This window comes from Centroberyx affinis, unplaced genomic scaffold, assembly GCF_046629955.1.
Source record: "Centroberyx affinis isolate AG114_WGS23_722 - 3 ecotype Tasmania unplaced genomic scaffold, CSIRO-AGI_Caff_v1 ptg002490l_1, whole genome shotgun sequence".
NCBI classification, from domain to species: Eukaryota; Metazoa; Chordata; class Actinopteri; order Beryciformes; family Berycidae; genus Centroberyx; species Centroberyx affinis.
In genome coordinates this window covers 7501-32090 of record NW_027280717.1, presented here as the reverse complement: position 1 = coordinate 32090, position 24590 = coordinate 7501, and the positions used below count along the sequence as shown (strand labels likewise).

Sequence of the window (24590 nt, the reverse complement as noted above, 5' to 3'; positions counted from 1 at the left end):
TTACTGTTCAGACATATACCTTTTATAGCACAGCTTTTAATGAGCCAGTTTACATGCACATTCACTCTGATATAATTCTGCGTACTGAAATACACGTTAATATGACAGCTGGGACAAGCCAGCAGTGTTCTGTGTGAGATCCATTTCCACTCACAATATTCAGTTTATGTATGGAGGAATATTGACTTGGACGTGATGTTGCATCTAAATGCCTTTTAGGGCTGAACGATTTTGAAAAAATATCTAATTGCGATTATTTTGACTGATATTGCAATTGCGATATGATTCGCAATATTTGATCATTTTTTACATCATTATTCTCATTTTCATTGAAAAACGCATTAAAATGATTATGGTGTGGTTTTTGCGGGGGATCTGTACCAAACAAAGATGTTTTCTTAAGTCTGTAGAATATGATGTGTAGGCCAGGACATCTCTGCAGCACCACAATATTTACTTTAAAATGGTATTTTGACACATTTCGCCTTTAACAAATATTGCGCCTCCTGCGATTTGAAAATTGCAGTAGGCCATATTGCGATTTTGATAAAATTTCAATGAATTGTTCAGTCCTAATGTCTTTTACCGGAGTATGTCCTTAACTGGCTGTGAGTGTGTATGTGAAACTCGCCGTTCGGCTTCAGAGACCAGGCTGATCCCAGACCGGCCGAGTCGACAGATTGTTCAGATTGTTATTATAATATGAATGTGTTCCCTGCTGCAGGACATGCCGTTCACCTGCGAGGGAATCACACCCGACATCATCATCAACCCCCACGCCATCCCGTCCCGTATGACGGTCGGCCATTTGATCGAGTGTCTGCAGGGCAAGGTAATACGAATAATGATAACTTTATTTATATAGCAGCTGAGTCACAAAGTGCTGCCGTGTGATTGGTCTCTTCTGTCTGAGCCGTCTCTCTGCTGCCTTGTGATTGGTCTCTTCTGTCTCAGCCGTCCCTCTGCTGCCGTGTGATTGGTCTCCTCTGTCTGAGCCGTCTCTCTGCTGCCGTGTGATTGGTCTCCTCTGTCTGAGCCGTCTCTCTGCTGCCGTGTGATTGGTCTCTTCTGTCTGAGCCGTCCCTCTGCTGCCGTGTGATTGGTCTCCTCTCCGTCTGTCTGCAGGTTTCTGCTAATAAAGGAGAGATCGGCGACGCCACGCCGTTCAACGACGCCGTCAACGTGCAGAAAGTGTCCAACCTGCTGTCAGAGTACGGATACCACCTGAGAGGGAACGAGGTCAGAACACACACTCAGCAAAACATAAACACACACACACACACACACACACACACACACACAGCAATACATAAACACTGTCTGCAGCTCACAGTACAGCTGCTTGTATTTAGTGAAAAACTGGGATTTTTGCAACATGATCTTTGGCTCTGAAGTCTTTGTGTTCAGTTGTGAGTCAATGGGACTTTTTCTAATGTTTGTACTGGAGCTGGGTGATAATTTAATGTAGTTTAGTGTCTTTCCCCACAAAATGAAGTATGAAACATTTTAAGGAAAATTTTAAGGTTTTAAAATTTCAGTTTCAATTGTAACTGTCAGAAGAAGCAGCAGCATGATGCCCTCGCTCTGTCTGCAGGTTTTGAACACTCTGTCTGCAGGTTTTGAACACTCTGTCTGCAGGTTTTGAACACTCTGTCTGCAGGTTTTGAACGCTCTCGCTCTGTCTGCAGGTTTTGAACACTCTGCAGGTTTTGAACACTCTGTCTGCAGGTTTTGAACGCTCTCTCTCTGTCTGCAGGTTTTGAACACTCTGCAGGTTTTGAACGCTCTCTCTCTGTCTGCAGGTTTTGAACACTCTGCAGGTTTTGAACGCTCTCTCTCTGTCTGCAGGTTTTGAACACTCTGCAGGTTTTGAACGCTCTCGCTCTGTCTGCAGGTTTTGTATAACGGCTTCACCGGCAGGAAGCTCACCTCCCAGATCTTCATCGGTCCGACTTACTACCAGCGGCTGAAGCACATGGTGGACGATAAGATCCACTCCCGCGCCCGCGGCCCGGTGCAGATCCTCAACAGGCAGCCCATGGAGGGACGATCACGGTAACAAACATGTTGTCCTGAGAAAACCTTGTAGCTCCAGTTTTGATTTTCAGGATTCATGCTGCTCTGGGCTGAGAATATTCTTTGACCTCTTGAGCTCATAAAACCCTTCAAACCCCACAGGATGAACTCAGAAATGCTGTTTGTTTTCTTTTCTTTTTTGTTGGGGTTTCCTGTTTTTTTGTGTCTATACTTTATTTTAGTCCTTCCAAATGACATCAGATTTCTAGGCCATTAATATTACTGTTATTTTTACTATTATTATTAATAGCCTGGGGGACGGGGGTTCGATACCGCTGAAAATATTGCAATATTTCGATATGTGTGATATTTGATATGATCAAATATCAACCCAACTAACTCATCTCTCTCTGTCTATCTAACCCGTCTCTCTCTCTCTAACCCATCTCTCTCTGTCTAACCTGTCTCTTTCTCTGTCTAACCCGTCTCTCTCTGTGTCTGACCCGTCTCTCTGTCTATATAACCCGTCTCTCTCTGTCTAACCCGTCTCTCTGTGTCTAACCCGTCTCTCTCTGTCTAACCCGTCTCTCTCTCTCAGTGACGGTGGTCTTCGTTTCGGGGAGATGGAGCGGGACTGTCAGATCGCCCACGGAGCGGCTCAGTTCCTGCGGGAGCGTCTGTTCGAGGCGTCCGACCCGTACCAGGTTCACGTGTGTAACCTGTGCGGCCTGATGGCCATCGCCAACACGCGAACGCACACGTATGAGTGCCGAGGCTGCCGCAACAAAACACAGGTACGCATCAAAGTCCTGTTCACACGCCTTCTGTCTTCTTCTCTTTCTGTAATATTGTTTCCTGGATCTACTGAGCCTGGTTTAATTCACTGTTTTGGTTTTTTATTTTTATTCTGTGCGTTGATCTTTATTCTGTGGAGTATTAAACGTACTAAAAGATTTCCTTATGTTCTGATATGGGCTTTTTAAATCCTGTAACTCTGTTTTTATGCCTCCATGCCGGTGACAGCCGAGGCCCGAGGAGTTATGGTTTCAGGTTGTCTGTCCGTCCGTCCCATTCTCATGAACGCGATCTCTCAGGGACACCTTGAGGGAATTTCTTCAAATTTGGCACAAACGTCCACTTGGACTCAAGGATGAACTGATTAGAATTTGGTGGTCAAAGGTCAAGGTCACTGTGACCTCACAAAAGACGTTTTTGGCCATAACTCAAGAATTCATACGCTAATTATGACAAAATTTCATACAAATGTCTAATAGGATAAAATGATGAAGTGATGACATTTTATATCCAAAAGTTCAAAGGTCAACTTCACTGTGACGACATAATGTTTTGCTTACCACTGTAGCTGAGAAAACGATCTTGGGTCATTCTACAAAAACGGTGGAAGTGCTGTCACTTACTTTTGCAGACACCAAAATCCTTTAAGTTGACCTAATAATCACATTAATTATATATGTTCAATAAATAAAGACTGTCCTTGCAATGAGAAAACAAAGTTTATTGGCGAAGGCATACAACCGCGAGGCGGTTATTTCTAGTTTATATTTATTCTGTGTGTTGATCTTTATTCTGTGGAGTATTAAACATACATAAAAGATTTCCTTATGTTCTCATATGGGTTTTTTAAATCCTAAATAAACTCTGTTTTTACCCTTACGACAACTAGTATACTTAAAGTTTACTTTCTGAAGTCCTGTTCAGTTGATTTATTTCAATCATGTACAGATAAACAAATATACAACAAAAATTTGCATGTAAAGTGAAATATACAAGACTACATTTTTAATGGTAATAAAATAACTAAATAATATTAAGGAAAATAAAAGTATATTTGCGCTTTTTTTTTTTTGGTTCAAAATAAAGTATACTAAAAGTACACTGAAGTAAATGACTTTTCATGTCTGGCATTTTATAGATTTGTCTTTGTTTTGTTGTCTGTACTAGTGGTGGTGATGATTATTATTATTAGCTTTGCCCTATTGACTCACCATTGGATTGTGTCATAATTGTATCACTGCATTGTGGAACCACGTCCAAACATCAGATTTTGTATTTTTGTTATCCTCATGAAGTCAGACATGTTAGCTGTTAAAACAGACATTACAATGCTAAAATGTAAAGACTCTGAACTGCTAAGAGGTCTGAAAAGACCAGCTGGATCTGACAAGACCTGTATGGATGTTAATCTGTAGTAATGTGAGTCTCCTCTCCTGTTGTCAGATCTCTCTGGTCCGGATGCCGTACGCCTGCAAGCTTCTGTTCCAGGAGCTGATGTCCATGAGCATCGCCCCGCGCATGATGACCAGTTAAAACCAGTTCGGACCGGCTGGCACCAGTTGGGCTCGTCCAGCGGCTTCTGGGCCGGTTAGTGTTTTAGCAGCAAACTCTGACCGGGAAATGTCAGAGACGCTTCTTTAAAATCTGGTGACTTTAAAAGAGAGAGAGCTAGCTGAACTGCCATATAATGAAACTTTGAAAGTCTAGCTCTTTTTCTAGCTCTGTTGTGTTGAAGTTCTGTTGTGAAATCAGTGTTTTTACAGTAAACTCTTGTCTCGGTTTCTTTTTTTGTAAAAGTAGAATAAATCTTTTTTCCCCATGGTTGTCGTTACTGTTTTGCTTTCTGAAAATATTTCTAAGAAGTGAAGTAATGCGTCAGTACAGTTGTAGTGGAGTAATACTCTGTGACCTACAGTGTTAAGCAGCCTGTTTTGGTAAATAAACATTCCCACAGGATGTAGTCAGTTTTTCTTTATTAGTGATACACAGCACGTGTCCCATCGCAGTAACATATTAGTAATCCATACTTCCAAAGTGAAACGGTTGCATACAGAATACACATTCAAAACTGAAAACATTTCTTTTACTATTAGTCAAGACACTTTCTCTCCTTATGAGCCTGTACTTTATTCAAAAACACACAGATTTAAGCAGAATAACATCAATAGCACCATTAGCATGTCTTGTGTCCACATTCACCAAGAGATTCAGAGACTCGACATGCCTTTCCATAAGGTCCGGTATACAACGCGGTTTGTTTAGGGAGAAGCCTGCAGTATAAGAGCTATAGTGTTTGTTTAGGGAGAAGCCTGCAGTATAAGAACCAGCTGTAGTGTTTGGTTTGCCTGCATGTCAGTTCAGATCTTAGCCTGTTGAGCCCTGTCCGAGGGAAGAGAAAAGAGGCACTTTACAAGGTGCCAAAATTAAAATTGCAAATTGTTTTTTGAGTGAATCCAAAAAGAAAGGATTTCTTTCCATTTATTTTTGCATTCACTTTTGTGACGAGGGCTTTTAGCCTAGCTGCAAGATCAAATCTGCTTTAGCCAACAGCTGGTTGTCTTTGTAAAAGAATTTCAAGCAAGGTGCTAGCATTATGGTATGCCGAGACCATTTTTAAACTTGAGTTTAAACAAAAAGGCGTAATTCACAAAAGACTACATACAAAACTACATCAAAATGAAAATGTTTGGAAGAGTTAAAAGTGAGGCAGGGAGGGAGCTTGCTTTAACATCCAGAGACAACATCAATGCTTGGAGTGGGAATGATTTGCTTTTACTGATTATTTGGTCTTGAGTTCTGAATAAAACTCTTGTGCTGAATTTCCACTGGTGGCCTAGTGAATCCTCTTTGTAGTGATGCACATTTCTTGGTGTCAGACGGGAAATCAAGCGCTCCTAATCCTGCGTCCGCTCCTTACAGTTCACCATCCTTGGCCACTAGAAGGAAAAATGACATTAGTAAATGGACACAGAAGTGGAAGATATGGTACATGTGGTAAAATGGACTTCCCAAATAATCCACATCAATGGTCATTTGGCTGGTACAATTAAGATGGCTGCATTAAAACCACACCGCTTCACATGTGGCTAGCCTACATGTTCAGACTCTGCTATGGTTGTCATGGAAATCAGCGTTGTTTTTAAAAACAATGCACTACCATGGTGACGGCAGTGAACACGCAAACCTTCTTTCCGTACATGAAACAATCTTCATTTCCATGGTAATGTTACCAGGAGTGAAGGAGTTCACCACGTTACACCAGTCCTTTCTACCCGTTCAAATTCCCAGTGGGGTTTTTAAGCTCAGACTCCCAAATTTTAACGTAGCTCAGAACATTTGCATCTATGAATCAAATCCAGAATAAAGGAACGTTTTGAGCACTGCCCTATAAAGCACCGGTGTCGGCAGGGTATCACTGATTAATCGGAACTTGTCTCAGAGCAGCAACAGGAGAGAGAATCTCTTCACTCAGAACCAAAATGTTCTCTGTCGTATCAAGATGGCCTCTCCATTCCATATGTACGGAGAAACTGTAAGACACATGGTGAGGAGACCGTGCCGTCCCAGGAGCCATCAGGCACGATGCAACAAGTTCTCAAAGGCCTGCAGGCTCCTGTGGGCCCCTTCCTGCAAGCCGTCAATCTCTAAGCACCCTCCAGGAACTGCAAAATGAAGCTATAGCAGCCCTCACTCAGCTAGTAGTCCTCTATACAGGTTCCAAAACAAAATGAAAGGACAGAGGAAGGATAAAAATGGAGAAAAAATCCAAGATGGAGACTTGATCTAGAACGATTGAAAAGCCCCAAGATTCATTGCGAGAACGACGCATCATGTCCGAGCAGCGCTGTAGTCTGCAGTACAGAGCAACAGGTGGGAAATTGAACAGCTGTGAGTCTTAATCACACGCGATGTGAAGCGGACGGTCCATCTCAAACTGCAAGGAAGCTTCTCTGTTCACTTTAATGAGAAGATCGTTCTCCCCAAGACAAGAACTTTCTCCACAAGGACACAAGTACCGACTTGGGATTCTTGGATCTGATAATCAGCCGAGGACTTTCCTGTGGCCAGTTGCTTCTGCACGGAGGGCAGGATGACAGGGGGTGACAGGAACAAGGGAATCCACCACCATCAGTAGTGGCACCCCCGACACCCGAGGCCCCTGTATGGTCCTTTCTACTGGTTCAGTCAAACCCATGTCTGGGAGTTCGGTGCTCTCAGGGACGAGGCCCATCACCTGAGTCTCCTCAGTAAAGGGGTGGAACAAGGACGCTCCTGCCTGTGACAGCAGATTCTTCTGGATCAGGAACTCCCACGGCATCCTGTCCAGGAGAGGTGGATTTGCCGAGAGCCGCACAATGTAGGGTCCATCCAGGACCAACAGGATCAGCTTCACACTCTCTACCCACACTCTCTGAAAAGTGGATGTGGGGAGTCTGAATGGAGGGAAGGCATGGAGCAGGTCTGTTTCCCTTTCAGCTGCTCACTCTGCAACTTCTGCAGAACTTGGGGGAAATCTCCCCGGATACCAGAGAAATGTTGGCCCTTACTGCCCCCTTAGGTGTAAACTTACACAGATGGGGATCTACATAGTACCCCAGCCCACCAGAGGAACACACTTCAGTGTTCGGTGACGGATACGAGAACATTTGCAGCTAACAAACATCCTCAGGCACGTCAACATGAACACTGAAACACAATACGCCCCAAGGTCATCTGGGCATCCAGTCCCCAAACACTTCAGAGCGTCCCCAGCAGACCTCGAACAGGTCACAGCCCCACCCTGCTAGGTAAGTGGATACAAGCTTCTGTCTTCAGCTTTGAACTGTTCAGTCAGACACTACTGCACCTGGACATGTGGAGATCAAACAATCAGTGAATCCATGCCAACACAGGTGTTTCATAGGGCAAGCCGGTGTGTCTTCAAGAAATATCTATGTCATTCCTCGTACATATGGAAGAGATATGGAGCGTCTTGACACGACAGAAGAGAGAACATACTGCAGGTTCAGTTCATACTGTGGATGTTGGACTGAATCCAAAAGCACTGGAGCACTGAGATGCTCTGAAGCCCACAACACGCATGAGCAATTCTATCAAAAAAAATCTTCTTCACTCTATTATTCTGTTTTATTTCTTTATCCTTTTATTCCTGCCAGTTATCCACATTCCCCTGGTGTTGGATGTATCTCACTGCCTTTAGGAACTGAGGCAGTCAGGAACCTTTGTTGCTAAACTCAACCTTCAGTTCATTCATGTTGTAACAGATAGTAATACTATAAGACTATAAGACTTCGGCTCATCCAGACTTTCTAATCTCGATGCCAGCGGTTATGAAACAGGCGTCCAGACCCGACAGAGGCAAACCTCGCTTTGATGTTTTGTTTTGATTCAACCAGCGAGATTTCTGCGATCCGAGTTTGTTATTCAGACAGAAGAGAGGAGAGAGTCAGGGAGACGGAGAGCCAATCCAGGAAAATGTGAAAACAAGCCGGTGGGGTCAGAGGGGGAACGGGGGGGGGGGGGGACGGGGGGGGGGGGTTACCTGTAAATCACCTGCCTGACATTCAGACAAAGAGCTGAGCTTTAGTTCCCTGGAGCGAAGCTTTCACAGGCTGAGGATGTGTCAACGCTTGCATAGGCAACACCCAGTGACACGGCAACCATCTAGGCTCGACTAAAGACCCCACTGTGTGTGTGTGTGTGAGAGAGAGCGTGTGTGTGTGTGTGTGTGTGTGTGTCAGCCGGGTGATGAGGGCTGAGGAACTCCAAACATGTTGAGACAGAATCAGCATCTGATGAGCAGAGAGCTGAACTCACTCACTGAGGATACACGTGGACCGGTACACACACACACACACACACACACACACACACTTACACACGCTGTGATGTAAGTGCACACACACTGCCCACATGTACTGTATGAATGCATGGTCACACACTGCACATAAACATTAAAAAGCACACACACACACAAACTCAACGTAGTGCACAAATCATGATGTAGAAAATGTATGTGTATGTAAATGTAGAAAAGCGTATTCCTGTCCATTATCCGACCATGAAGAGAAGCCATCAGACCATGTGAGGACCATGTGAAGACCATGTGAGGACCATGTGAAGACCATGTGAGGACCATGTGAGGACCATGTGAAGACCATGTGAGGACTATGTGAAGACCATGTGAGGACTATGTGAAGACCATGTGAGGACTATGTGAGGACTATGTGAAGACCATGTGAAGACCATGTGAGGACCATGTGAGGACTATGTGAAGACCATGTGAAGACCATGTGAGGACCATGTGAGGACCATGTGAAGACCATGTGAGGACCATGTGAGGACCATGTGAAGACCATGTGAGGACCATGTGAGGACCATGTGAAGACCATGTGAGGACCATGTGAGGACCATGTGAAGACCATGTGAGGACCATGTGAGGACCATGTGAAGACCATGTGAGGACCATGTGAGGACCATGTGAGGACCATGTGAGGACAGTAGATGAACAGTGTGGTGGCGGAGCTGCTGTTACCTTTCTTGGCGGGGATGTCGTCGAGGGACTCGACCACATGGATGGTTCCCACGGCCGACGCTTCGCCCTTGGAGTTGGCAGCGTGACACTCGTAGGATCCCGCCTCCTCTTTGGTGAGCGGGGAGATCTGAGGGGAAAAAGCACAGTGGCGACAATTATCGTCTCATCTGCACTTCAGGAGATGTTAATCTGCTAATCAGCGATCTGGAAAGACAGACTGCTGCTGTCGCCCCCTGCTGGGCAGAGGAGGAGCTCAGGTGGATTTATCCTGAAGAAAGGTCAGACAGCTGTAGGACTGTTTTCCCATTCCAAGTATTGGGAATCGATGGAGTCGATTCCAGACAAGAGTTTTCTTGATTCTCGATTCTGAAAACTAAAACAAGCAAGCAGACCTCATAAAATAAACAGTGCAACATTATTTGCTGACGTTTTGTTGTAAGTCTTCCGTTGCAAATTTTACATTTTACTTTGTTTTCATCTTTCTCTAAACTAAAATATCGAGTGCGGTGTAGAGTTAGGCATTTTCTCACCAGTCAGCGACAGTGTCTAATCCCTGGTCTAATCTCTCCCTCTCCCGTTTTCTCACTCTGTTGCCGGGCAAAAAAAATAATCACGAGCAAAGAATTCTGCTCTGGGAAGAACATGGGGAATCAATCTCTGAACCCATCGTCTATCGGTCTGACGACGATCAGACTCTGGGGGCGACGGCCAATATTTCGGGGTTCCCGGTGCAGCCAGCGGACATCCGGGCCAAGATGAAGCGAGAGTCGAACGTTTCTCCACACAAAACACAAACGTCGATACTTTCTGTAGGTGTTTTAGGTCCGGACGACATTTCGGCTAATCTCTATAAACAGATATCTGCATATGAGACGTCGTCCCTCCACTCCGACTCACGTCTCAAGTTGCTAATCGGACTGTAAACAATGACTGGCGCACGGAAGAGGAAGTCTTGGCCCGGATGTCTGCTGGCTGCACCGGAAACCCCCAAATATTGGCCGTCGCCCCCAGAGTCTGATCGTCGTCAGACCAATAGACGATGGGTTCACAGCTTTGGAGTCGATTCTCGATTCCCAAATGCCTGGAATGGAACAATCGATTCTATTTGGAAGCGACTCCCGGCCCTCGACAGCAGGGCCACAGCGAACTGTGAGCCGCCGGCTGTGATTGGCCAACAAACGCTCTAAATGGGTCATCAGTGATTGGCCGATGACAGTTTCAACGGCCAGATCCAAAAAAGAAAACAACACGACAGAAGTAACACTTGTTGCTCTTGTGGATTAGGAAACAGTAGTGAAGTCCTTTGCTTTATCGGTGCTCACTGGGAGCAGGAATTAAAAACAGAAACGAGCTCTGAGACTGAAAACCTCCAGAGAGAAAACAGTAAACACTTGAGCTGTAAAGACAAAGTCCAGACGCTCTGAAACCAGGAAGGAAGGAAGGAAGGAAGGGAGGAAAAGCTTGAAATAAAACGTGTTTCCGTGTTTTATTTCAAGCCTTTAGTCTCTCCCCTCCTTACTTTTTTATCACTGGAGGTTTGCAGTCTCAGAGCTGGTATCTCATTTTTCTATAAAATAAAAAGTTTGAATTGGAGGATCAGGAGAGCGGTTCAGTGTGTGCCGCATAAAGTCTGTCAGTTGGCATCAGTGACAGCAGGTGAGGAGGCTCCTCCGTCACCAACACACACCAACATGTAAGAACCGGTTGGGATAAAACCTGTGATTTATTTCCAAACAGAGAGGCGGCCGCAGGGATCGACTGGGGAAGTCCAGAGGCTCGGGGACAAACTGGACGGACAGTGAGGTTTCTCTGGAGCGTCGGTTTCAAACAGCCGAAACTCAAGAACCACTGACTTGTTCTACATGTTTCAAACAACTCACCATAGAGATATAACACATTTATAATAGATATAACACATTCTTTTGCATATCTGTATAGGATACTGTGGATTTTAAGTTGATTCAAGTGTAGAGATGTTTGTTTTTACTGTAGTAGCCTACTTGTTTACATGATGGCATCTATAAAAAATATTACTTTATGGATTGTAATCTTAATTGTAGGCTAAGATGTCATGCCAATAAAGTAAAAAAAAAAAAAGTGAGGTAATTATGTCCATTATTACCTGCTTAAATTGGCTTAAAGCTGTCACACTAACCACTTAATGGCATTACATTTGCCTTTTATTGTATATTTTATCTGGTTGTATTGTTAGGTGTGTTTCAGTGTTGGTGATATTTAATTGCTGCCAACATCTGTCTATTGCTACAACAACAGATCATTTGGGGGTTTTACATTAAAAATAAGCAGATTTTCATATATACTCTTAATACAACTACTCAGTACCAAAGAAATCTGAGAATTATAAAGTCTTCTTGAAAATAGGATTCATAGTTTCTGTAAAGTAAATGCACCATTAAAATACTTCCAGAAGATAATCTTTATGATTTAAAACATAATTACTTAACATAGTTTAGCTATTTTTATCTACAAACTACAAAAAATGCTCATGTTTGGTTCCATTTCAGACAGTCACAGTTGTCTTGCATACAGTGAGCTAAATAAAAAGTAGTAGTGATGTCCCAATAAAATAATATTAGCATTATAATGGCAGCATAAGGCACTATGACCATTGATTCCAATTACAGTCAGCTGAGAAGTTGACCCAGGTAAGATGGCTGCCATATGGTCCCATTCCAGAGTAGGGCTGCAACTAACGATTATTTTCATTGTCGATTAATCTGTCGATTATTTTCTCGATTAATCGATTAGTTGTTTGGTCTATAAAATGTCAGAAAATGGTGAAAAATGTGGATCAGTGTTTCCCAAAGCCCAAGATGACGTCCTCAAATGTCTTGTTTTGTCCACAACCCAAAGATATTCAGTTTACTGTCATAGAGGAGGAAAGAAACCAGAAAATATTCACATTTAAGAAGCTGGAATCAGAGAATTTTGACTTATTTTTCTTAAGAAATTACTCAAACCGATTAATCGATTATCAAAATAGTTGGCGATTAATTTAATAGTTGACAACTAATTGATTAATCATTGCAGCTCTATTCCAGAATAGGAATTCTCTATGACAGGTCTCTAGTGTTACATCTCTATGCAACTCACCTATTTAAATGAAGTGGCTGACAGGAGTAACCACTGACCTGAAGCCTGCAGGCCAAACCTCTTCTCAGTTCACTAAGCTGCATGTTTTTTGTAAAATAAATCAATCAAGATATTTTTTGAGAGTGGATTTCCCTTCTTTTGGTTTGTGAGGCAGCCACAGGAACAAGGTTTTAAACACAGAGCCATGTTGGAATTTTATTATTTCAGCGGATCAGTGATCAGCTGATCATAAAGTTAAACTGCCAAACACCATGGAGGATGGAGATGAATGGTTTTCATGCCAGAATATGAATTGATACAGGATCAATATTTATATGTGATAAATATGATGTATGTGTGTCCAAATGACTTTTCGTTTACTATGAACAGAGCAAAACATCTGTCAGTAAATCCTGCGGATTACTGTGGAATGTGCAGGGGACAACGGTCAGTGTGTGTGTGTGTGTGTGTGTGTGTGTGTGTGTGTGTGTGTGTGTGTGTGTGTGTGTGTGTGTGTGTGTGTGTGTGTGTGTGTGTGTGTGTGTGTGTGTGTGTGTGTGTGTGTGTGTGTGTGTGTGTGTGTCTCTCACCAGCACCCAGCCGGTGACCTCGTGTTTTTCGGGTCCCCCGCGGGTTTGGATGGCCAGGTTGTCTCTGTCTCCGGGAAGAAGCTGCATCCTCCCCTTCCCACTGAGGACCTGAAGGAGGACACACTGTTCATCTCTGTTCTCTTGAATAAACTTTATTGTCACGTCAGCTTTAACATTAGAGGCTATAATTGATGCAGTGAATTTGTACCTGCAGGGTGTTTCTCATTACATTGTGGAAGGTATTTAGGTTCCTTTATAAATCATGTACATCATAGAAGAGGAAATATGTGGAAATGTTTTTACATGTTTTAAATGTTGAGGAACGTTTCAGCGCTTCACAATAATTTAAATAATTGGCTTTCTGTCAGAGTCTCAGAGTCACAGCAGGCTCCGTCTTGTTCGAGTGTCTTAGAGCAAATTGCACAATGTTGTTTCAGCTCATCTTCATCTTCATCACATTCTCTGAGCATGAGCTCAGTCTGTGAAAACATGACTTCAGACAGCAAACACACTGCAGACAGAAGATGTTATGGTGACAGACTGCAGGATTTATCTGGTTTTGCGTTTGTTTTTTTTTCTCTTCTTAAATTTTCCAACTCTCTCTCTCCACTCTGCTCTTCTTCTGTTTCACTGCCTGTTCTTGCTCTCATCCTCCTTTCCTTTCCTTCATTTAGCACTGAACTTTTCTTCTTCTTGTGGACGATTTGAGTCTCAGTACCAAAACTAATCCTGTTAGCAGCGTCACATCTACTCCTCTCTGTCTGTTAGAAAACATTCCTGTCTTCCTCTAATATCTCATATCTCCTTCATTTTCCTCCCTTCTTCCATCTTATCCTCCTCCTCATGTCCTCCCTTTCTCTTCTCTCTCTCTCTCTCTCTCTCTCTTTCTTTCTCTCTGGGGCCTTACTTACCAGAAGCTCGGACGCCCTCTCACCTCTCGTTTCCTCTCCTCCACTCCCCCACCCTTCACTCCTGTCCTCCTCTCTCCTCCCCTGCACTTTCTTAATCACTCCTTTCTTTTGTCAAGCAAGTCAAGGGTTTTTCCTCATGGGAGGCCCCATCTTCCTCTTCCTCCTCCTCCTCTTCCTCCTGCTACAACAAGCTGAGAGTTGTCCCTCTCTTGTCCTCTCGCCTCCCTGCAGGAATGTAAATGTGAAGCGTCTCCGTCTGTCTGCAGGAATGCTGCAGCTGATCGGTTTTATTTCTGTTTAAACGGTTTCAGCACCGAGAACCGGATCACAAGATCGACCTGAGGCCTGTGTCGCTCTGCTGACATCACTTCCTGTTTCCACTGTCAGTCTTTTATTCTCAAACAGAAAGTCTGTTAAAGTTTGGGATGAAGGGGAACGTTCAGTACGATCCGCTGTGTTCAGTTCAGTTTGTGGCAGAGTGACTCTGCTGTTGTTTCTGGGTGAAGGTTGATACTGTGAAACACCGAGCCAACACACAATAACAGGAAACAGGAGATGAACACAGTGGGACAGAGCTGCCTTAAGTTTTCAGCAAACTCATTTTTTATTTTTCACTGCTTTGAAATTCATAATGAACTGTGTACCAATGAATGTATATATTAATAAACTGTGTATTAATAAATTGTTTGTATTAATAAACTATCATATTAAACTGTATTATAGTGTATTATATTAATACATTTTATTATATACCTTATTCCAGGTATATATATTAATAAAGTGTATTATATTAATAACTGTATTATAATAATAAACTATTATATTAATTAAGTGTACTTTATACCTTCTTCCAGGTGTGTGTTAATAAAGTGTATCATAATAAAAGTATTATATATATATATATATATATATATATATAATATATATATTGTATGATATTCCTTCTACCAGGTATGTGTGTTAATAAACCGTATGTATTAAACTGTATTATAATAATATAAAGTGTATTATACCTTCTTCCAGGTGACCACAGGTGTTGGGACTCCGATGGCCTCACAGCTCAGGTAAACCTGCGAGCCGCTGACGTTGTAAACATCACCTGGAGGAGTGACGATGACCGGAGCTGAGGAGGGAGGAGACAGGAGAGGAGACAGGAGAGGAGAAAGGAGAGGAGAGAGGAGAGGAGGCAGGAGAGGAGAGAGGAGACAGGAGTCAGGCTGATATGTCCTGAGGGTAAATCTTCTGGAGCACTCCAGTCAGTGAGTGACAGACTGGTGACAGACTGGTGACAGTGGATCCACAGTGACCTGCAGGAATCTGGTGGTTAGGATTTTCATTTAGAAAGGAATTTGGTGAAGCCCCTCCCTCTGTCCCTCGGCTGTGTTCTTAGTGAGAGTCAAACAGGATTAACGCTCCGCCGCCTCGCGCTCCGCTCCGGCTTTGTGCCGCCGCATATTTCACCCAGAAAACCCTGAAAACCCTAGAAATGCAGTTTGAGTTAATCTGATTAGCCTGCTGTGTTTAAACAGGTCAGGAGAGAGGAGCGGAGCAGCAACAGGCTTCATACAGACCACTACTGAGAAATGATAACTACTGTGTACTGTATACAGCACATACAGGGGGGGATAGGATATGACTATAGCCAGTCATACACTTGTCTGCTAAAACTACCTCAGTAGACTTAAAAACTTCACTACAGTGAGTTCATGATATAAACTATAAACTCTACATCTATTGATAATCCATCAGATTCCATATAAACATGTAGCATGACATCACAGCTGGATCTGACACACTGCTTCAGCTCAGTGTCTGATGAAGACTTTGAAATTACAAACTGTAACATTTTTAGACCGACTAGGAAAAGGGGGAGAAGCCATTTATCTTAAAGCAACATGTGTGGCTACTTGTACTCTAAGCTTTAGTGAACCCAAACAGGTTGGATATTGTCCTGCGTCAAATCAAAGCATTTATTTGTTCTCGTCTCGATCCTCACCCAAACACATTCTGTCAGACTCTGGACTTAAAGGCCACATCCACACTAATATGTTTTCGTTTTAAAACACAACTTTTGCTACGTTTGTGCCTAGCGTCCGCACTGCTCCGGTGTTTTCGGACCCCTAAAACGGAGACTTTTGAAAACGCTGCTGAACCCGTTTTAGTTCAAAAACTCCAGGATTGCATTTTAGTCCGGACGGGCGGAAACTGAGACTTTTGAAAACGATGATGCAGACGCCCACGTTCGCTTCCTGATTGGGTCTTATCAGTCACGACGTGTCCTTCGTCACGCCCCTATCACATGACCCTTTTCCAGAAGAAAACAAACGACATCAGCCTTGACTACCAGTGGTCAATTCAACATGGATAACGAATTGTGTTGCTGACCTTGTTGTCTATGCTAGCAGCTGTTGTGCAGTTAAATTCTGCATTTTATAATGCTTCTACTACTTTTCGCCATTGCTGTTCTTCCTCCATAGTATTTTCTGCAACTAAGCAACCAACCGCAGAGTAGACAATCTGCTTCCTGTTTACACCGACACGCGCATGCCCAGTGTCCGTGAATGGTCATGTGATATGCGTTTTCAGGAGTGTTAGTATGGACGGAGATTATTTCTGAAATGCTCGTGTGGACGGAGACCACCGTTTTAAAACGAAAACGAGTAGTGTGGATTAGTATTAGTGTGGATGTGGCCTTACAGCAAACTGCAGCAGGTTCTCCTCCTCCTCTAACCTTCTGCTTTGTGTTCTGACAAAACCAACAAACCAACTTCAAGCAACTCCATGAAAACAAAACGTGTTCGAAAAGTCTTGTCATTTTTGGTTTTGGATGTTGAGGCTTCAGCCGGCCACTGCAGCTCCTCAGCAGCTTCACTTGTTTTAAATGTTGTGAACGGTCCGGACTGAAACATCACTGCGCTGTTCACTGAGCGGTCAGAGACGTTTGACAGAGTTGACCACACCTTGTTTATTCAGAGGCTTTTCTACTGGCCTGACTGCATGAAGACAGTCAGTGTGTATGAACAGAAGGTGTTAAATATGTTTTAGACAGAACTGGCAGGGTCCCGCAGTTCTGTTTACCATTACATTAATACTGCTTTATCAATAAAACTGTAACTTACACTCGTACGCTGATGATACCAGTCTGTATGTTACAGCCTTACAGAATCACTTATTGATCTAAAACTGCTATTGGATGCAAGTAAAACCATGCAGTCAGTATTGTTCCTGCCTCATTTCACCTACAGACCATAATATATCTGCTGGGGTTGATAGGACTGTGGATCAATACCAGTGACTCATCAATTACTTGGCCAGATATTGAGGTGTACCACCTACTAGCATTTCCAGCTGCTCACTGACTGCATCACAACACATTTCAGCTCTAGGCAAAAACAAGTGAGACTTGTTTTTTTATATATTGGCAAAATCTGCTTGATCAAAGTACTTTTTTCACCTATTTACAATTATTGATAAACATATTTTATTTGTTCCATCATCATCAGTTTCCTCAGACCGGATTTTGATGTTCCACACAGGTTTAATAAACATAAAGACAGAGATTCACTTAAAAACAATTCAGCAGCATGGCTAGTTTTTTTTATATCTTGTCAGAATCTGCTTTGTCGGCGTTCCTTTATGTGCCAGAAGTGATTTTCAGACTGTTCCTCCAGACAATGGCAGTGAATGGAGAGAGAAAAAAAACACAATTCTCCAGCTCTGTGATCTGTTGCTCTACCGGAGCAACAGATCACAGAATCACTGATTTTGGGGTTTTATCATGGAGGAAGAGACACAACCCAAGACCCTACCAGAGCTACACAGAGATTTAACTAGTAACTAAATGCAGCTCATGTAGGCTGGTAAGTAGTTGTAGTAGTACAACTAATAACTAATTCGGAGCACAGGAACATTTTCCTGTTTCCAGCAGTGAAACATCAGATGATGCAGCAGTAGTTGAACTTGTGACAGTCGACATGACAGAGAGCTGCTGTCTTTCCTTCTGTTTCAGAGCGACAGACAGGAAGTATGTTGGAGCATGACAGCGGCTTTCTGAGCCTCAAGCTTTTAACAGGGTTCCTACACATTTTAAATTAAAAAATTCCATACTTTTTCCAGACCTTGATTTGTTTTGAAGATTTTGTCTGGTGTTCAATATGATTTACGCAGATAGACATCTTGCCCCTGCTAACTAGGTCATATCACTGTATAGATGAAGATTGTTCTTCACAGCGACAAATATCAGAATATGTGAGATGATTGGCAGGGTTCCTACACGGTTTCCGTTTTAAAATTCCATATTTTTCCCAGACCCTATGTTCTTGACCGGATTTGATTTTGGTCTGTATTTGATATAATGCATGCTGACAGCGGCTGGGTAATAAGAGCGTCCCTCTATCTGAACATTATTCTGCACATCAACAAAAACTGTGGACTCAAAGTGGCTCTACAACAACATAAAAGCTAGAATTATGTGTGTATCGGACCTGAACCGCAACATTTTCCATACTTTTCCAGACATTTTTTCAAATTCCCAAACTATTCAAGACTTGGAAATGATCAAATTCATTTTTAATACTTTTCCAGACTTTCCAGAACCCTGTTTTAAACAGCCAACAGGTTCCTCACAGGTTCAGTGTGGGAGCTTCATGTTTTCCAGCTCTAACTTTCTGCTTCACACTGATGCAGAACTCCGACGAGTCAGACTCATGTCCATGATCACTGAGACATTTTACGGCCCGTAACGCTCGGCTTCTTCAGAGAGTTAAAGGGTTGGAGGTTTGACCCTGAACTTGACCCCTACAGGTCTCCATGGGGTCACAGCTGAGTCGACCTTTGACCCTGCCTGGTTGGATAGAGCCAGGTTAGCAGCTTTTTGAACGCAGTGGCTGGACTTCTTCTGACAAACTTTAATTTTCCTTTTTTTTCTGTCTATTCTGACTCTCTCTCCGTCTTTCCCTCTCTCAAACAAACACACACACACACACACACACACACACACTATCACTCCACTAACCAGCCATAATCCAGTTAGAATGAACACTGAAGGTTCACTGGACTAAACAGTGAAGCGGCTTTGCCTTAAACCAACAGGGAGTGTCTGTGTATTGCTAAGGGAGTCCTGTCTGTCTGACCAACCCTCTGTCTGACGAAGAGCCTGTCTGCCTGTCTGATAAAGAGCCTGTCTGCCTGATGAAGAGCCTGTCTGTCTGCATGTCGGCTCACAACGCGTTAAAAAGGCTGCATGGCTCTTCAGAAAGCAGGAACCACACATTTCATCTCTCTTCCATCAGCTTTCCATTCACAGTTCAGTTTCTGACTTGTTTGGCTGTGCAGCTTCAAACTGATTCTGTTAGAGTCCTAAAGCAGCAGACTGTCTGTGGATCAGACTGAGACCAGGTGCAAACATGCAGAAATATTTGTAAAATTGACTCTGAAGCAGGACAAGTTACATTTCACATGACACTGTATACTGTGGAAACAACTGAACACTGATTTCTAAACAATAAAGTGTGTGTGTATGTGTGTGATAGAGAGAGAGAGAGAGAGAGAGAGAGAGAAAAAGATATGTATGTATTTACATAAATTGGTTGACTGATAATGTTGTCTTTACTAATGTGATGACATGTCAATTGTATATTTATTATTCATTGTCACTGTTTTGTGGTCAAGTTTGATTACTGTCATTTCAATTTGATGACTTTGCATTGGCAATACGTTAGCAGCCTATTTCATGCCAGTAAAGCACCTTGAATTGAAGATTGCATAGAGAGACAGAGAGAGAGAGAGTATATTTTTTTTTGACAGCAAAAGCACAATTTTTCTGTTTGTATTTTGAAGTTAATTTTACCTACTCCTATTTATATATTTGATTGCAATGTTGCAATGTTACACTGCTCTGTTTACACATTTATTTATTCTAGTATATCTTTAATTGTACGTACATTTTTTTTTGTAGGTTTCACACTTGCTTTGGCAATGTAAACGTGAACGTAAATGTGCCAATAAAGCCCCTTTGAATTGAATTGAGAGAGAGAGAGAGAGAGAGAGAGAGAGAGAGAGAGAGAGAGAGAGAGAGAGAGACTTGTCACAAATAAAGTTCTAAAGTTAGCCTATATTAAACACTAACATGTACTCTGTCTGTATGTCTCCCTCCTGTCTCTCTTGTCTTGTCTCACCTGTAGCGCATCTCCCCTTGTTCTGGATCTTGACCTCGGGCTTCTCTTCGCTCACGGCTCTCATACTGGCAGCCTTCAGGTCGCATCCCGTCTTGTACGTGACTCCGTCGGTGCCGCACACTTCGTAGTTGGTCTTGCAGGCGCAGACTCCCAGTTTGCTCTTCTTGTCCTTGTCGTTTTTGACGCACTCCAGCCCGGAGGCGCAGCGGCGGGCCGAGGCTCCGCGGCCGCCGCACCGCTCGCCTTCCCCGGCCGCGCACACCGAGCAGCAGCCGCAGGAGTCCAGCAGCGAGCCGGCCGGGCAGCCCTCCGCCGGGAGGGGGTCGCACTGAGCCGGGTCACAGGGCCCGCAGCTGCCCGCTACCCGGCCCGCAGACACCGAGGCCAGGGACAGAAGCACGACGACGGCGGGCAGAGACAACATGACTGGATCTGATCCGGATCAGCTCTTCTTCTTCTCTGCTGTTAAACCTGAGTGAAGTTCAGACTGTGCTGTCTGATGCTCTTCTGCTGCTGGATCAGAGTTAAACTGACTGGAGAACAGACTCCGCCTCACTACAGCATCACTACACCTACTGACTCTAGTGACTCTACTGACTCAGAGCTTCACATACTGGATCATCCAACAGATAACAGAGATTCAAACAGACAGTATCTGACAGACATCTGCAGATTACGCAATGAACACACTATTCAATTCAGTTACAGTTCATTTTACTCAGTAACTGTTGCTGCCATTGATGTAAAGCTTAAGGTTTGACCCAGGGGCGTCACTAACCGAGGGGCCCAGGGGGGGAGGAGGGGGTCTTCTGGGAGTACTTTTCCATAAAAACAACCTCTAAATGCTCGTTTACCATGGATGTTGAGAGGGAACTATAGAAAATATATACATATATTTTTTGAGAATTGCATGTTATCCCCTTCATTATTATTTGTAAACTGCAATATAAAAGATTGGAAAAACTACTGGGATTTTTTTGCCGCTGTAATTGTTTCAAAAAGATTCAAAATGTACTGTACAAAACAATTAATGCAACATGTAAAGTTTTGGTACACAATAAAACATCCCATAACTTCTCCACAATATGGGCCTCGAGTAATGAGTTGACATTAGACGACACTAAAGCAGTAATGTCTGTCACTGTCACCTGTAAAAAACTGAGTAGATACAACTTCACCTTCAATTCAATTAATTCAACAGAACACTGAAGCTGCAGTACAACCAGAAAAGTGGAATCTATTTCACTGTAGATTCAATCTAATGCAAGAGTTTGTAAATTGTTAAATTCTGAAGGAAAAAGAAAATTGGTTGGATTGAAGTGGAATTGGATTTTAGCAGTTCAGCTCGTCTCACCTGTTCACTCCTTCTGCCCCTGTGAAAATATTTACTTTATTTATCCATATATGGGGATCAAAAATATATAAATGTACTCATGAAAATTCAAACTTCTCCCACATATAATGATCATTGACCTACAGCCAGTAGACTATCAATGTGAGCGTGGCAGAAACACATTTGTCTTTCTAGCTACACAGCACATTGTTCTGCATTAGCTTTACTGTTATGAAGCATTCATTAGGCTTGTTTGACCAGGAGTTAGAGAGTTGACAGGCTGAGTGATGTCATACCAGCCGACTCATCAGGCTGAGCACAACTTTCTCTTAATTTTGTTTTTTGTGTTACAAAATATATCTGTTCAATGTTGAATGAAGTAGTGGACAGTCTGCATCTCTTCTGGCTTTCATAGTGACACTGACCGCCTGTTACATCAGACTCTTTCATTTGCTGTAACATTATTTCAGTATCGTTCATCCTTTTCATCTATTGGCTGTCTCTCTATCCGCCCATCACTGTCTCTGTCTCCCACTGAGTGTCATCTAGCCCAGGATCTGTTAGACCGAGCAGTAAATACATTATGACATACTTAAACAATGCATAAACAGCTGTAAATAATATCAAAAATATGCACCAGAGAAGTAAAAGATAAAGTTTTATTTCTGTCATTTACCCCAGAAGACGCAGTCCAAGCCTCGTTTCAGCCTGGAACTTTAGAACATTTAAACTTCTTTAAAACAGCTCATCAACATAAAATTGCTCAGTGAGTTGGCTCGCTGCCTGATTGGTCAACAGCCTCTCTGGCTTCTGATTGGTTAACTTCTGGTATGGAGGCTTTTGATTGGCCAGTGTACAGACACTGCAGCATGACCAGTCTCAAGTTTAATTGGTTTAATTAATTACTTAATGTTAACTAATCTTTTCCTTTTTATTTTTTTATTTTTTTTATCTTTATCACTTTACTCTGCTTTTCCTTCTCTTTTCTTTTTGGTTTCTTTTAATATTCTTTTACTTATTTTCTACTTTTCCCCCTATTTATTTAACAGTATTACTTTACCTATTGATTTGTTTATATTGTTTTGTTCTTTCTAAACTTTTTTGGGGGTTTCATTACACTATATTGTAATTATGTATGATTTTTATTAAGGGAGACACTCCATAAGCCCCTCTGGGTTTCTTTGGTCTTCCTTGCACATGCTCTTTATGATGTTGTTATACATTATGGATAATTTGTTTGAATTACTCTTTTGTGCTAAATAAAGAAGAGCAACCAATTACAATTACAAAAAAAAGAAAAATAAACTCCAGAGCATTCTTTAGTGACTTTTAAACCATTTCAGAAAAAACAAAAAAACAAAAATAAAATTGGTAGTGTGGGAAAAAAAATGGTAAATAAAAAACCTGCAGCCTCATGTGGTTTAGATATCACACAACTTTAAATCTGATTCATCATACATCTTTACATGATACAGCATTTCCATGAATAATTGTTCCACCATAAAAACACTTTCAGAACACAACCTGGTCAGGATGCTTCAGTGGTTTATGAGTCTTACTTTACTGCAGTGAGCCTGAAGGTTACTGCTGATCTCAGTTCTGTTTTCATCAGCCTGTGTCCGGGCTGTTTCCCTGCCTTCCACCCAGTGCATGCTGGGATAGGCTCCAGTCCCCCATGACCGTGAACAGGAGCGAAGAGGTAAAGAAAATGAATGAAAATGTCCTTAATTTGATGCACTGCCCTCCAATCCTCCTGTCTGTCTGTGTGTCTGTCTGTCTGTCTGTCTGTCTGTCTGTCTGTCTGTCTGTCTGTCTGTCTGTCTGTCTGTCTGTCTGTCTGTCTGTCTGTCTGTCTGTCTGTCTGTCTGTCTGTCTGTCTGTCTGTCTGTCTGTCTGTCTGTCTGTCTGTCTGTCTGTCTGCAGCTCTTCTGTTTCTCCAGTTTCACTAAAAACCAGCTGAGTTCATTTGAAGTATTTGGTGACGAAGGCGGCGAGCAGCTCTCTGTACGGAGACTCAGAACGAACCGGCAGACCGAGAAACCTCTGGAGACCAGGAGAACGAAGGAGGAGGTTCTGACCCAGACCCACCAGACTGGAGCTCAACCAGTACAGAGACATGGACTGAGAGAGAGGAGGAGGAGGTGGTAGAGGAGGAGGAAGAGGAGTAGGAGGAGGGAGAGGAAGAAGTGGAGGAGGAGGAAGAGGAGGAGGTGGTAGAGGAGGAGGAAGATGAGGAGGTGGTAGAGGAGGAGGAATAGGAGGAGGAGGAGGGAGAAGAAGAAGTGGAGGAGGAGGAAAATGAGGAGGAGAGAGAGGAAGAAGAGGAGGAGGAGAAGAAGAAGAAGAAGAAGAAGAAAGAGGATGATGAAGAGGAGGAGGAGAGAGAGGAAGAAGAGGAGGAGGAGGGAGAGGAAGAAGTGGAGGAGGAGAGAGAGGAAGAAGAGGAGGAGGTGGTGGTGGTGGTAGAGGAGGAGGAGGAGAAGAAGAAGAAGAGCAAGAGGGAGAGGGGGAAGAGGGAAGGGGGAGAGGAGGAGGAGAGAAAACAGGCAGTTTCAGTGTTAAAGGAGCAGTTCAGTCAAAATGAAAGCTGACTCTTTGTTCAATGTAAAGAAGGAAGACGAGTTGCAGAGTCTGTAGAGACACAACATGCTGCTGATCAGCTGATAACACTGACAGAGAGGTGACGTGTGTGTGTGTGTGTGTGTGTGTGTGTGTGTGTGTGAGTGTGCGTGTGTGTGTGTGTGTGTGTGTGTGTGTGTGTGTGAGCAGAGAGAGATAGGAGATATATTTCAGAAGTGGACAAGGAGTGTGTTCATGTGTGTGTGTGTGTGCGTTCTGAATATGACAGATTTATGTGTTTGTACTGCTGTCTGTGTTTATTATCATATGTCTTCCTGCAGTGTGTGTGTGTGTGTGTGTGTGTGTGTGTGTGTGTGTGTGTGTGTGTGTGTGTGTGTGTGTGTGTGTGTGTGTGTGTGTGTGTGTGCATAAGAATGTCAGATATCAAGACAGGAATGCATGTGTTTGGATACTAAACAGGCATGTATGTACATGAGAGTATGCAAGTCTGTGTGTATAGGTTAGAGTCAAACTCTCTCTCTCTTCCACTGACACTTTAACACACACACACACACACACACA

The 24590-nt window shown here is 43.0% G+C and overlaps 3 protein-coding genes across 3 annotated transcripts in view; 1 reads left to right on the top strand and 2 right to left on the bottom strand.

The window, feature by feature from the left end:
* The window catches only part of polr2b (RNA polymerase II subunit B), a 30057-nt gene extending 25300 nt beyond the window's left edge, over positions 1–4757 (top strand). Inside the window, exons 21-25 of the mRNA XM_071534114.1 lie at positions 725–832; positions 1126–1239; positions 1895–2055; positions 2615–2810; positions 4255–4757. Of these exons, the coding sequence (XP_071390215.1) occupies positions 725–832; positions 1126–1239; positions 1895–2055; positions 2615–2810; positions 4255–4344 (669 nt within the window). The 3' untranslated portion in view covers positions 4345–4757. The remainder of the gene's footprint in view (positions 1–724; positions 833–1125; positions 1240–1894; positions 2056–2614; positions 2811–4254) is intronic.
* A 16-nt stretch (positions 4758–4773) lies between these two features.
* On the bottom strand, positions 4774–20686 carry igfbp7 (insulin-like growth factor binding protein 7). Its single transcript, XM_071534113.1, has 5 exons — positions 20117–20686; positions 14954–15063; positions 13030–13137; positions 9347–9473; positions 4774–5747 (listed from the first exon to the last, which is right to left on the bottom strand). The coding sequence occupies exons 1-5, from the start codon at positions 20538–20540 to the stop codon at positions 5725–5727; spliced, it is 792 nt and encodes a 263-aa protein (XP_071390214.1). The 5' UTR covers positions 20541–20686; the 3' UTR covers positions 4774–5724.
* Positions 20687–22870: 2184 nt separating this feature from the next.
* Positions 22871–24590, bottom strand: part of cox18 (cytochrome c oxidase assembly factor COX18) — a gene marked incomplete at its 5' end in the record, with an annotated part of 5632 nt that continues 3912 nt past the window's right edge. Inside the window, one exon of the mRNA XM_071534115.1 lies at positions 22871–23570. Coding sequence (XP_071390216.1) covers positions 23412–23570 — 159 coding nt within the window. The remainder of the gene's footprint in view (positions 23571–24590) is intronic.